Genomic DNA, 14411 nt, shown 5'->3' with positions numbered 1-14411 from the left:
TTTTCTTGATAAATTAGTTTTTTTTATAAATTGAATGTATATATAAAATTTGTTTTAATTCGACGTTTCAAATTATTATCAATTTAAATATTATGTATTTAGGTTTGTTTTCAATAACATGTAAAATTAATAAAAGAAATTGACTATTACTGTTACTAACTTTTAAAATAATGTACGAAAATCTGTCATTTTCAATCTGTCACGTCAATCCTCTTTCTCACTTAGAAAAAAATTATTCAAAAATACTCAAGAGACGGCGCTTGAGAGCAGTTATTTGCGGCACTGCCCGGGTTCAGGTGCTTTTGCAGCTCGGACTTCCACGCAACTCACGAGCGGCATGTTCAACTAATAGGATTACGGTCAAACGAGCTGGGTGTGGTGCTTCCAGCTTTGTCCGACTGCAGCGTCAATAAATTCGCAAACATACATTTGAATACGTGCAAAAATTATACGCAAATATTTTAGGTATTGAAAAGTTACAGACCAACGCACGCATTTTCAAAGACAAATGTTCATCTCATAAGTCATGCGGGGAAAAACAAGCTTGAATGACATGCAGCGTTTCAGACTTCAAAGAGAATGAGTTGAATAGGCGGAATGGAATGTGAAAGGCAGTAAAGAGTTTGTGGAATACTTAAAGCGTGATTATATTTCCTGCTCCATTCTTAATTTTCCTGCAGTTTTCTCTTTAAAAGCTTGAAGGGCTTAGGAATTTGCAAACTATTCGTACACTTAATTCCCGGAAATCGGAAATTTTAAAGTTATGTGATTCATAAAAATATTTTATTTGTTGTCATAGAAGATAACAAAAGATCAAACTGAATATAAATTAATTAGCTACTTAAAGAAAATGTGCAATTAATTCCCAGTTTTTATTTATAAGTACTTTTCAAAGCTTGCAGTTCCTTAATGTAGTGTTCAAACTTGCAAAAATTAATAAAAAATGAACAGTATTTTGAGTGCTTAAATTTTTATAAATTATAAGCAGCAGTTATAAAAAATGTTTATAATTAAACTTTGTAAAAAAGTTGTTAAAATAATAAGTTTATAAATATAATTGTTGAATTACTCTTTGGCTAAATTAACTGTATTCATCATGTTAATTTCCGGCAGTACTTTGCTAATTTTGCGTGGAATAACGAGCACGCTGCTTTATAACTTTTAATTCAGAGACAAATTTCAAAATTTTGTTACCTCGGCAGTGTAGACGTCGGAAGCGTAGAGGAGATCAAAGGGGATGGCGGCGAGCAGATCGACGGCGAACCATCCTTTCAAGTAGTTGAGCGCGATGCTGCGCGGCGAACTCACCACCTCGCCTTTCTTGTTCACGTAGGTTGTGCGAAAGTTGAGAATTATGTCTGAAACAGATACGGCCCTAATTATGTGCCTTTTCCTCTCCAGCGGCCTTTTTGACAGGCTTTCCGATCTGTCAATTCCCTTGGAGATAAAATATATAAATTTCGATTATAATATATACGTAGTCTTATCTAGAGTGAGGCTTTTTAGTCGGCTGCGGTGCACCAGCTTGGCAGATATGGTAATTGCTGAGCGTAAAAACTTTCCGGTTAGCCCGCAAAGTGACATTGCCACAGGTGGTTTGCGCGTTTAAACACGGAAATTTCCAAACGGAGAATCTTATCTTCACGGTAGAAGTTTGGTTAAAAGTTTTGAAAAGTTTCCCAATCGGTTTATCCGAAGTATCACAAATTGAAAAGAAAAACTGTTTACTGAAATTTGTTTAATAAATATTACGGGAAATTTAGCAGGATTTGAAACGAAAAAATTACCACGAATAAATAAATAGCTTAGATAATTTTTTTACTTTTTAATTGATTAAAACGGCACAAGTTAAAGATAAATTAACTAAATCAAAATGATTTAAATATTGCAGTTTAATTGATTATATTTAAATTTTAAAAGCATTTAAAAGTTTGTTCTGATACTGAATTGATTAAAAAAAATCTGATAAAAAATTTAATTTTTACATTTTCAAAAGCAAAAAATGGTTTTCTTTCCTTCCTATGAAAAAACAAAAGAACTTGACTAAAATTTAAGGAGTATTTTACATGATTTCATTCATTTTTTAAGGAACCTCATCAACAATCGATTTTGACTGGTCCTGCGGTAATTGCGAGGTCTGCTTTTGAACGGCGAAAAATGGCGCACGTCAGATTTGATGCTCGAACGAGCAATCTGGCTGGTGGTTATTGATTTGCCATTCAAACTCTCTTTTCGCATTCAACTCGAAATTATAAATCATCGCCGCGAGTGCTGCGATTCACGACGAGACTCGCCCTTTGCCGTTGGAATCATCCCCCTCCCCCTCCGCCGGTAAAGCACCCCCGCAACTCTGCCTATTGATCAAAATCAGCTTCCATTTCAGACCGAGATCGGTCGTACGAGTGGAATTAGCCAATTAGCGAGTTGCAAACCTCAAAACTGAATCGGCTCCTTCGATTGCAATTGACATTTTCCTCTCTTTATCGGGCTTTAATCCCGGCCGCGGTGGATTAAGCTGATTGCACGCGACGGGGAGGATGCAAATGCAATTAAACAAATTAAGGATTGACAGATGCAGAGCGCGTAATTGTCTAGACCAAGAGGCAACGCCGGTTGCATAACTTTCGGTCCCGCAGGCGCCATCAAACAGATTGAGTTGTATAATTACAAATGCCCTTTGAGTTGCAAGATTCGCGTCTGGGATTTTCGAATCCAAAGTTTGTTTGGCAAATAAATATTTCCTTCAGCAATCGAAAGCACTGAAACAGATTTTTTGCACAATATTTAATTATAATAGTAATTTGCTTATATAATTAAATCAATTTAATTTAAATTAATTCAAAAACCAAAACTTTAATTCAGACACGTTTAGAAAAATATGATTGTAAAATCACTATTGAAATTTCCGGAAATTTGATTACTCAATGAAGGAATATAATGCTATAATCTGTATAATTATTGAATCATATTTTGAAGGCAATAAGTGGATTAATTTTTGGCATTAAATAACCAAAAATTAATTTATTCAAAAGTAAAAAAAAAAATGAAAGTAAATTGAATGGAAGTGAAAACTAAAATGATAAATCAGATTCAGCTTGATGTTGAAATTTTGAGAAATATTTTATAAAATTTATATTTTTTCCTTTCTTTTTCAACAAGTTTTCTAGAAGAAAATCCATTATGTGTGACTCCTAATGCACAGAATATTGTTAAAAAAAACTAATCAAGGATTTTGTATGTAGATTCTTAATTTAAAAGTTAAAAGTGTAAATTTCTTTAACTTTTTTTAACCTTTTATCTTCTTTCAAATAAAATTCATTTCCTCATTTGAAGTAGCACGTGGAAGCACAAATAAAAGAACGAGCTTTTTTTATCCAATTAAAGGTTGAGACGAGTTTGATATTAAATGGCACACACGCCTGCCCGTGATGAGAAAACAGCAAAAGTTTGATTTGGGATGCCCCGAAATTGCTATATTCGCGGTGAGAAGTTGCGAGTGGAAAGTTTGGCGCGTTGATTGCTGGAAGGAAGCAGGAGTTGGGCGAGAGATTTTCTTCTTACTTTTACGGAGAAAGAGGGAAAGCTACTCACCGCCGATGAAAAGAGACTCGACGGTGATGTCGGGCAGCAGGTTTCTCGAGTCGCGCTCCACGTCTTTTTGCACAAAGGCCGCGAGAAAAGGGACGGCGATGGCTACGTAGACGGTGGCGATCACCACCAGCCAGTCCCACACGCCTTTGAGCAGGCCGTAGTGCGAAAAAATGAAACGCGATCTCTTCACCGACGACGACTTGTACTCAGGCAGTGGTGCGGGATTGTGCGTCAACAGTGACTGTGGAAAAAAGGAGCAAAAATGGTTTTGAGACAACAACAAAAAATAATCGTTTACTTTGATAGATTTTATTTTCAATACTTTGTCACTAAGAAAGTTTTCTTTATTGAAACAAATAAAAAAAGGAGGAAAAAAAGTGACATAAAGAATTAAAGTACATATATGCAATGGAGCTTTAAATTTCTGAATCAATTTAAGTTAGTTCAATCAATTCGGCACAATTTATTATAATAATAATTCATCCAGAATGGAAACAATTTACGTTAAAAGTTGAATTTTTTAAATTTCATCATACAAAGCTTCCGTTTATTTTGACTACTTTCCACTTTTGTATGCAAACAAAGCGACAACCTCGAATGAAAATAAATATAAGAAACTCACGCTGCTGATTTTGATTTTGGGTTTGACTTTGTCCTGGTGTTTGTAGTGGCCTGACAGTTGATAGAGGACGGCTCTGCTTCGGCGACGACCCATGTGGTTGGCACTCGGCATTTCGTCGTCATCCTCCTCAGGGGAGTTGAGCGCGCCTGCAAACACAGCGGCCGGGGGCAACGGCCGAGCTTAGTTGGTGCCGCTAAACGCCATTAGGGTGAGTAGATCATTTATTTACCCACGGAGAGTCAATTAAAATCAGAGGCCCAAACTTTTGCCCACACACACTTGAGATGGATGGATCACTTTTGGCAAAGTGTGAAACACGACTTTGCCCTTTGAAGAGAGGGTTGCCTACAGCAAGACCGGTCAAGTGGCAAAGTTTCTTCGCTGATTGTGGGCAAAGGTCTCGATTTCAAAATATAAACACACGGTGAAATTAATATCGGGCTTTTGATTTCACTTTTTATAAGATCAAAGAACCACTCCGGTGATTTTTATTGCTCTTCAAACAGTATCAAATTTTAATTGTACATCTTGTGAAAATTCCAAACCGTTGCGTGGCAATCAGAAGAAAGCTTTGCAAGAAAAACGTTTGAGGATTAAGTTGCAGGGGAATTTCTGTCTTTTTGGTCAAAAAACTTCAGCTTTTGGTCACTGGTGGCGCTGCGATCGCTGATTTTGCCAAATTTTCTGCACAGCGCCGTGGGGCATGAGTGACTAAATCAGCAATCGCAGGAGTGGGACTTTGAATCCAGTAAAAATGTTGAAATTACAGATTAATTTAAATTTAACATCAAAAACTCAATCATTTTAAATGATTTCGCGTTTAATTTTGGTTAAAAATTTTAAAATTGATGCTTATAAATTTGAATGTTTGAGAGAGAAAAACCCATAATTTTATGAATAAAAATATATTAAGTTATCCATAACTCTGTTGATTGTGTGATAAAATACAATTTTACGTTTCTATCACTTCCTTTTTTCAAAATAAATCAAATACTCTGAACAGAAATTTGATCTGAAAAGGTCTCGTGTTTCCACTTGACAAAGGCGTAGACGAAACAAAAGGCCGACCCGGCGGCGCGGCGCCAAAACAAGCCAGGTTAATTAATTAGGCGAGACTCACCTGGCATCAAGCCGGGCACGCTGGTTCCTCCCTGCATCTCGGCCATTTTTGTACTCGTGATGTCTTTGTGCGAGGCGAGAAAGAGAACGACTTCTCGTTTCTCGTTCTTGATCGGAACAATGTCCAGTTGGCACCAGAACGGCGAGCCTGCGTTTTTCAACAAGAAAAAAAGAAAAGAAAAAGTGCGTACATTATTTTTACTTTTGTCTCGTTTTTCCAGCACTAGAGAGAACGAGCAACGCATTGTTAGTCCCAAACAAAAGCTGCACCAACCCCCTTCCGTATCGCAATTGCAAAGGGCAGGTTATTTAACCTTAAATAACGACGAGGGAGCACGCAAAAAAAAAACAAGAGGAAGCAGATGGCGGAATAAGAGTCTTTTCCTATTAGCTGGGACTGATTTTCCTGGAAAAGTAACGAAAGCTTCCATTTTTTTTCTATGTGGCTACTTTCTTATTCAATAAATGCCCCACGAGATATTTTACAAATTTTAAAATTACTAATTGAATTGAGAAATTTTTTTAAAGATTTTTTAAATATTTAATTAATAAACTTTATAATTATTTCCAATTCAACAATTGATCCATTTGAAATTTCTATATTTGAATGCAATATTTTCAAGATTAATCTTAACTTATGGATTAAATCATTTTACACAATTGGATATTTAATAAAGGGATCAATTTTCCGTCTCTTGTAAATGCAAATTGAGCTTTGTCCGTTGCTAATGAAATCACGTATGTACCATTCTTCTTGTAAAAGATGACCTCGATCTTGAGCTCCTGCTTGTCGAGGAGGGAGTTCTCGATGGCCTCCCGGTGCTCCTCGTTGGTGTCGGCGCCCCATAGGAATTTGCACGCGCAGCTCTTCTGCATGATTTGGGCCCGCGCCCATCCAGTCAGCTCGCAAAAGCCGTCAGAGCAGTAAACGATCGGATGCGAATGTGTCGGCACCTGGGCATTCCCAAGCACGAAGTTCGAGTCTGAAAACACACAGAGCGATGGAAATAAATTAGTTCAAAAAAAAATATTATGATTTAAAAAAAGTGCAAAAGTTTTAATATTTCGAAAGAAAAATCCCAATTGTTATTTTTGGCAAGATAATTCAAATTTTTTTCCAAATGAGGAAATAAATTCAACATTATTTTATTTTTTATTTTTCTTCATTGGATATCATTTCGATTTTTCTTTCAGCAGCTTGTTTTGAGAATTGGTTCTAAATTTAAAATCACACGCTGGATTTCTCATTCAACAAGGGTGGCATCTATCACGTGGAATTTGGCGACACATTATTTTTCAGAGACCGGTCCAGAGATTGCATTTTGTTTCGGAGGAAAGAAAGCGTAAACACGCCGGAGAGGAAGTTCGGCTCGGGCCTGTTTAGTGCGAGAGTTTTATTTTGGACGAGATTTACGCGGCATTGTGTTTAATGTCATCACACGCACAAGATTAATAAACTGAGAGAGAGAGAGAGAGAGCGAGGGCTTTGCACGCCCATAATAAAAAAGCAAGGGGCAAGAGCTGTGTACGCGCGGATGACGCTCGGTCGCCAATACGTTCACTTCGTCCCAGACAATGAGCTTAAAAATAGGTGAATTTGATCATTAGAAGAATTTTTGCACAAATAAAGCAGCTCGCCAACAGAGTTTTTCCGGCCAAAACTTAAAAAATAAAAATTAAAACCTCTCATTTCGCTACATTTTTTGATTTTAAGATAATAAAAAGTAAAAAACTAGAGAGAGAGCATAAAAAAAAAACAATATCTTTCGGGGAATCGGAGATTTGAGAGAGATCGATATAAAAAAAGGTTCTTCAAATAACAACAGAGCTTTTCCAAAAAGACATACAATCTTGTATCTTTGCATTAAATTTCACACACGCCTGAGAGGAAAATTTCCCAGAATACCCTGTTCAATATTTTGATTGTCTGAAAAATGTGATTTTATTCACCTTCGAGGATTTATTCATGATATTTTTATTGAAAAATGACATTTCCTTGATGGTTTTGTGAGACTTTGCTATTTTAGTTTGAAATAAAATATCTTAATTTATATTATCTGTGATCAAATCAATTGCTTTATATAAGAAAAATTCAAAAAATTGTCTCCTATGCATTTTTTCTTAAATTGCAAGCTGCGAAATTATTTAATGATAATTTTGCATATATAAAAATAGAGTCTTTCTCAAAACTTATTTTATAAATGTCATTTTTTAAGAACTTTTTGCACTAAAAATTTGTGACTGAATTTGAGCAATTCTCTATTTGAACTTAATGATAGTTGGAATATTTGGCAAAGGATATTATTTTTACTGTAAATCAATGACTATAAAAAAAAACCCACAAAGAAAATGTCATTTTGCAATTCTGAAAATTGATAAAATAATTTACTTTTGAAATTTACTATTTTCATTGCACTTTTTTGTAAACAACGGAACTGCGTATGAATTTTTTCCGGAACTCTTGAAAATTGGGACAGGAAACTCGCGCAGGAAAACGCCGGAAATTGCGTGAATAAACGGAGGGAGGAAAGTGGGTCACGTTTGTTGAGAATTTTTTATTGTTTTTCTTTCCTTTTTAAAAAAGCAGCAGCTTTTCTACGCAACTTTTGCATTGTAATGGTTTCGTGCGTGATAAGAGCCGTCGCTGATAAAAACACGCCACGCACAATCAATATAAACTCCATCACATTACACGGCGTTTATCTGGCCTCCTTTCTCATAACACCCCTTTCGCTTTTTATACTCTGACTGTGCAAATAGTGCTCTCACGAAAAAGAGCAAACAACGAAGGCATTAATCGGCGAGTGCTGCGAAAAGGAGGGATTTTGTACAGTTTTACCGCGCCCTAGCCGTGTTTGATGTTTGATCATCAAATATTGAAACCGGTTGTCAGCGGATATTTAACCATCTGTGCAAATTGTTTGCATTTTGTATGCAAATTTATCTACTTTAATTTTGCATATTTAACACATTTGAACTTTTATTTATTAAATTTGTGAAGAAAAATAAAACCCATTTTGCCAGAAACTCGCCCCAGAGATGAATTTAAACTTCAAATGAAATTCCTTTTAGTAATTTAAAAGACAATTATAGTTATTTTTATTATAGATATGGGCGTTAAAAAATTAATCTTTCTAATTTTAGGATAAGTAAATTAATAATTGACGGTCCAGCAAGGACTTTTTTTTACTTTCAATTCAACATTTAACCTCAGACGAGGTCTAAAAACAGTTTTAAATTTTATTTCTGCGTGAAATATATGTGATAAATAAAATGCCTACAAATAAATTCAGCAAAATGGAATGCCTGGGGAACGCAGAAATTTGTAAAAGGCCAAAACAGTTCAACCGTAAATTAAAAAACGAGCCCTTTTTTCCGAGTCAGCCACTGCGTTTGTATAAACGAAAACGCTTATTATTATTAATATTTCAAATGGCACGTCCGTGTTGAAAAAAATTCCTCTCGCACGCAGAACGTCGCATAAAAAATTCATTCGCTGCGGTTACGGGGGTTGATGGGTGGGTGAAAGAACAACAACACAGACATATCTTTCTACTCACGTGTTCCATCAAAACGCGTCGCTATTGTGTCGAGAAAGGTGTTTTGCGGGGCTAACAAGCCCTTTCTGCCCGGCATCACCTTTCATAAAGGCAGCAGCCACACTCTGCAAAAAAAGAGCAAAACACGTTTTATCACCCGCGGTATTACATAAGATATGGATGGGGGTGAAAATGCTCTTATCCCGCGACAAAAAAACTTCGCATTTTCACCCCCTGCTGATGTGTGTAAAAGGTAAAAAATGGGGGAAAAAAGCATTTCTTTGGTCATGATGCTCAACAGGGGTGCGATTCGAACCGTCAAAAACCGTGAAAGCTACAAATTTTTTTGCTGTAACCTTAATTGGAGGGGACGAAATGAGCTCAAGAGGTCCAGAGAAGAGAAAAAGTTCATTTTCAAGAAAGATTAGTGCAGAAAATTTAAATTGATTTAACGTAAATATTTTCAGCTTTGTTTTTTATTTGACTTTGATGAAGGGCAATATTCATAAAGAAATAAATAAAGTCATTCATTAATAATAAACAATCAAAGAAAATAAATAAAAAATATTGTTTATAAAGTTTTATGAAAAAAAAAACAAAATTTACAAAACCATATAAAGCAGAGAAAATGAACTTTTGTGCTTGAAAAACTTTCTAAATTGGCGAAAAAAATCATTTTATCCAAGCCTGATGTTACATTTCCGTTTAATTTCCTCCCCTATTCAATTCGGTCTGCTCCAAGGAGTTCATCAACATATTTCTTCCTTTCTTTTGAATATGCTTCCTCATAAGTTTAATCAAGTTTCATTTTGTAAAAATGCTGAATACTTTTTTCTGCGTTCTTAAATAAACGCTTGCAAGGACTGAGAAGAATCCTTGCATAATTGGACCTGGTTTCGCATTTCTTTTCACTCCAAGATATTACTCTTCTTTTTTTTAGTGTGCTCCTAATTAAGTTGGTTTTATTTTCCCCGAGCACGACACCGGCCAATTTTGTTATGCAAAGTTCGCGCGACCTCTTCACCGGGGAGAGTAAAAGTTGCCCTCTTTTGCTGACACAAAAGCATGCATTGCCCTTTATAAAATAAATCTATAAACATATGATTCAAGTCTTTGATGTTGAAAAAAATTACAATGAAGCCAACAAAGGCGAATAATTGACCTTGATATTGCGGCGCTGGACCTCAGCGACATACTTTGATGCAAGATAGTTAGGGTAAAGGCTAAAGCCAGGCAAGCGCTAAAAGGATTAGGAAAGAGGATTAATTTGCCATACCCTTGTGTTGTAAAAAAAAATAACTTTTTTAGCCACTGAATTAAATTTTTAATTTAAAACTTATTTGGTAAATTATTGTTGTAGGATTGACACAAAATTTTTAATATATTTCATTCTTTTTAAAAGAATAATTAGAAATCCCCTTTCAAGACAGTTTGCGAGCTACTGATCTATTAATTAATTATGGGAAAACCCTCTGCCTAATTCATCAAAGTCGGAGAGCTATCGGAGCGTGGTGGCTTTTTCTCTTCATTAAAGGAAAACTGGGGATGCCCCAAGCTTCAAAGTTCAGCAGATATTACATAATTGAATATCCCGTCCGCCTACTACATCTTTTGGCAGGAATTTTCCTCCTACGAAGTTGATCGATTTGTAGTTTTTTCCCCTTTTAATTGGCCTCTCGGGGTTGTTGAATTTTTTTAGTCCGTATGTGGTTTCGTTTGATTGAGTAGCGTTCGCCATCGAACATTTTCAGCATCAAAAGAATCTATAGATAGAATGTATTGCTTTTAAAAATAAAAATAATAATGCAGTAAGGGTAAGGGAAAAAACTTTTTTAGAAATTCAGCTGCAAAAAAATTATGGAAGTGAAGAGAATGCTCTTTTTCCTCGTTGTATAAATTGTTTTTATTTTGTATTCTAAAAAAGAACGACTCATATAACAACTTTTAAAATAAAAACGAGGAAAATGCCCGAGTTCTCTTCTCTTCACAGTCTTCACTTCTTCATCTCATCGAGTGCAAATTTCCGCAAATTACTTCAGACGAAATATGAACATTTTATAAATATGTTGTTTAGGAAAGTTTTAATGAATGAATTTTTATTCTCTACGTAAATTTTCTCTCTGAAAATTAATTATTAAAGTTTGTTTTCTTTGAAGTAAAAATAAAAAGAAATTGTGAAAATTATTTATAAAAAGTGGTACTTTTGTTCATTCAGGGCACACACAAAAAACAAGCATTTGGTAATAGAAATTATCTTAGAAACAAATCTGCAATCTCAACCAATCTGAGAAGCTCTTGATTTCGCTGAGGCCTCTGATTGGCTAATGTTCAGATTTATATGAACCTCACTGCCGCGAAAAGCACATGATTGAAGATTTATTTTTCTACCTGAAAAAACATTTTACATATCGACACTTCCTCTTCTTCTACACTTTCCCGTAGATCCAAAAAAATTACCGTAGTTAGTCTTAAACTCGGTTTGAAATGCAAAACTTTCATGGCAAAACGCGATTACTTTTTACGACACTTTGTTAGTAACAACGAAATTAGCCAGGAGGTTTATATAATCGCTAGGGGCAGTTTATAGTGAAGGGGGTGGAGGAGAAGAGAGACTGATCGGTGCGAACTGCGTGGCAACTGCGACGTGCAGGCGTCGCGCAAAGAGCAATTCCGTGTTCGCCGAGTCTGAGAGTGTGGGCCATAAAAGTCGCAAGTCTGCAAACACCTTTGCGCCTGTTGTATATAAAATAAAATACATTTCATTACGGCGGGAGTCGTTCGACGGAGGAGCTCTTTCGCTTATTATTTCACGCCGCGCGCCAACAACAGGTGCTTCGTTCTCTGACAATCAAATTCAACGCGTCAAGCAAGAGCAAAGGGTTCTTCGCCTGCAGGCCAATGCAAATTCTCGAAAACGAATCTCGATCGCATATATAAGAGAGAGAGAGAGGAAGCCAGACTGGAGAGCAATTTGGCAAATGGCTCTGTTTTGATTGGGCATTTGCATACCAAGGACGGCCTAGAGGACCGAACTTTGAGCAGGCCCTTGATGATAAGTTGGCTCCTTTTCTCGAAGGAAATAAAAAAAGCCCTTTCCGTTACCAGGCAACGTGATTATAAAAAAAGAGGCGAAAACGTGCACAAAGGAATTCTCATCACAATTTTTCTCTTTATTGTAACACAAAAATTAGGAAAATAAAAAAAAAATGTAAAAAATTGCAATCTCCAAACTTTTGCAAGTACATAATATATACCGCTTTTTAAATATTGTTGTGGTTAAAAAAGTTAATTTAATAACAGGATAAAACACAATATTGTCTTCTTAAATAATGCTTATTTATCAGGAAACGCCAGTAGTTTAAATCAATAAAAATGAATATTATCTCAACTTGAAATTTTTCAACAAAGTTTCCATCATATAGTAATAAAGACTTTAAAAAAAACAGTGGTTAACATTATTTCTATTTTTACCAGCAATAGCTAAAAATAGCTATTTACGTTGATAAAATTCTGAAAAAATACAAATATGTTACATTTGATGTCTTTCTATATCATTTCATCCTTCAGCATCAATAACAATGGCAAAGTTTTCTGGTTGAGTCGCTGAGGAATATTCGAAAGGAGAATATGATATAAATTGGGAAGGTACATTTATATATAGTCCCTTTGATGAGTTGCCGCTCGCGGAGATATGAAGAATCTTCTTCCCTTAGCAAAAAGAGCAAAATCCCGCTCAGTGGGGAGGGAAGAAGAAGAATTTTGCAACAATTCAAGCCGGCAGCTGCTCCCCAGCCGGTGGAATAAATTTCGCGCTACTTTCAACATGTCAAACGTGCCCGAGAGCTAAAAGTGCTGGAAAACTTTGAGCAGAGACTTTTCCACCGGACTTGTTTGAGCTCAAAAGTCTGCGAAATATTTATCATATGGTTAATTTTTTAGTCAGCAAAGAGAGACGGAAGTCTTGATTCACTTTTGAAAAAAAAAACACACATTCCACCTTTGAATATTTTACAATGCTGAAAACTCTCCCTTAATTCTTGTGACCTTTGAAATTTGTTTTGTAGACGGGAGGGTGGAAAGGCCTGAAGGCATGCTAACGTGGCTGTTTCAAATATAATTCTATTTTTGGAGGACGTTTCTCTTCTCTCGCAGCTGGTGGCTCGAAATTGCCACGTCCGAATCAGATTTGTTGACATTCGGTGGCAAATGTTGCGAGCTGAAAGGATGAATGGGCCGGATAATGAAGATTCTAACCCTTTTTGTTTATTTGTAAACTGGCATTGGACGCAATCGAGGTCCAGCTGAAAAGGCGTCTGAGAAGCAAGATTTTCACAGCGTGATGTTGGGGACGAGGGACGAATATTAGAAATTATATTATTTGTCGATGGTAATTTCCGGTAATTTCGTTTGATTGAGAGTTTGAGACAGAATTAACGGCGTATGATAAACGTAAAATGAGAGATGAAGGTCATAATTGTATGTTTAATTAATACTTTAAAAGTTAATATTACAATCTTCCAATTAGGCTTAATTATACACTCCTTAGCACTCCTTTTTTTACATTAATGATGATTAAAATTTTCAATAATCGCTAAAATTGATTTCGACAGGTTGTGAAAATTTGAATAATTGACAATATCTAATAATCATAATGCCAATAAGGAATAAGTATTCAGTTAGTTTTCTACATGAGCTGAAATTGATTTTATGGAAATGGCATGCATTTTTAATAAATTCATTCAAAATTTTAAAAGTTTGCTTTTGATAATCAAAATATTTTAATTGCTAAATTTTATCTATATTAGTTGATTTTTACATCGAATCAACAAAAGTTGATTGACAAATTAAATAATCTGAGCGAAAACGGTAAAGACACTTGAAATTATCAAATTATTTTTACCAGACGCTGAAATATACAAAGTAATCTTTGAGATTAAAACGATTTATTTCTATCATATTCATCTTTAACTCCAATTTTTCGTTAAAAAGTTGCAAAGTTAGTTGATTTATATTTTAATTTCTTTACTGTTCAAATAATTTTGCATTAATTATCAATCTTCTCAGTCAAAAAAAAAAAAAAAAAAAATAGGTTTATGCAAGAATATATATACATATATTGAACCGTGATGCATGCTTAAGAACCCTCACAAAAAGTAATTTATTTCTTATTTTTAAGCAGTATATTTCCAAGATCGACGTAAAAGAAGAGTTTTGGCAGCAAATTTCCTATTTCAGTCTGCCTAGCGATCCAGGGGCGAGCGGACGTGTTTTCGTATTGCTCCGTCCGTCCGCTCGACTAGCCCTGTTCCTAGGAGAAGACTGTGTTACAGAGTCGCCAATTTGTACACGTGAGTTTTTTTCTGATGTCCTCTCAGTGTAACGTGTGCAAAGTGGTTATCGTCAAAGACTCAATTAAGTGCAAAGTTTGCCTCGTGGCCGTCGCTCACCCGAGTTGTGCCAAAAAACGCCGCGGACCGAATCTCCAGTGGACCTGCAGCGTCTGCAAATCGGACGCCAGCTCGCAGGAGGGCTCCGACGTC

At 35.7% G+C, this 14411-nt stretch overlaps 1 protein-coding gene across 2 annotated transcripts in view; it reads right to left on the bottom strand.

The window, feature by feature from the left end:
* LOC132193757 (potassium voltage-gated channel subfamily H member 8) overlaps positions 1-14411 on the bottom strand; it is a 65681-nt gene that overhangs the window by 46613 nt on the left and 4657 nt on the right. For both annotated transcript variants that reach the window (XM_059614622.1, XM_059614623.1), the window contains exons 2-7: positions 8893-8996; positions 6079-6315; positions 5334-5480; positions 4214-4359; positions 3592-3832; positions 1195-1358 (exon numbers count right to left, since the gene is read on the bottom strand). In XM_059614622.1, the coding sequence (XP_059470605.1) occupies positions 1195-1358; positions 3592-3832; positions 4214-4359; positions 5334-5480; positions 6079-6315; positions 8893-8968 (1011 nt within the window). In that variant the 5' untranslated portion in view covers positions 8969-8996. The remainder of the gene's footprint in view (positions 1-1194; positions 1359-3591; positions 3833-4213; positions 4360-5333; positions 5481-6078; positions 6316-8892; positions 8997-14411) is intronic.

Source organism: Neocloeon triangulifer, unplaced genomic scaffold, assembly GCF_031216515.1.
Source record: "Neocloeon triangulifer isolate White Clay Creek 2 clone unplaced genomic scaffold, ASM3121651v1 ptg000005l, whole genome shotgun sequence".
In the NCBI taxonomy this organism is placed as follows: domain Eukaryota; kingdom Metazoa; phylum Arthropoda; class Insecta; order Ephemeroptera; family Baetidae; genus Neocloeon; species Neocloeon triangulifer.
Note: the sequence above shows the minus strand (reverse complement) of the source record. Positions and strands in the feature narration are given on the sequence as shown.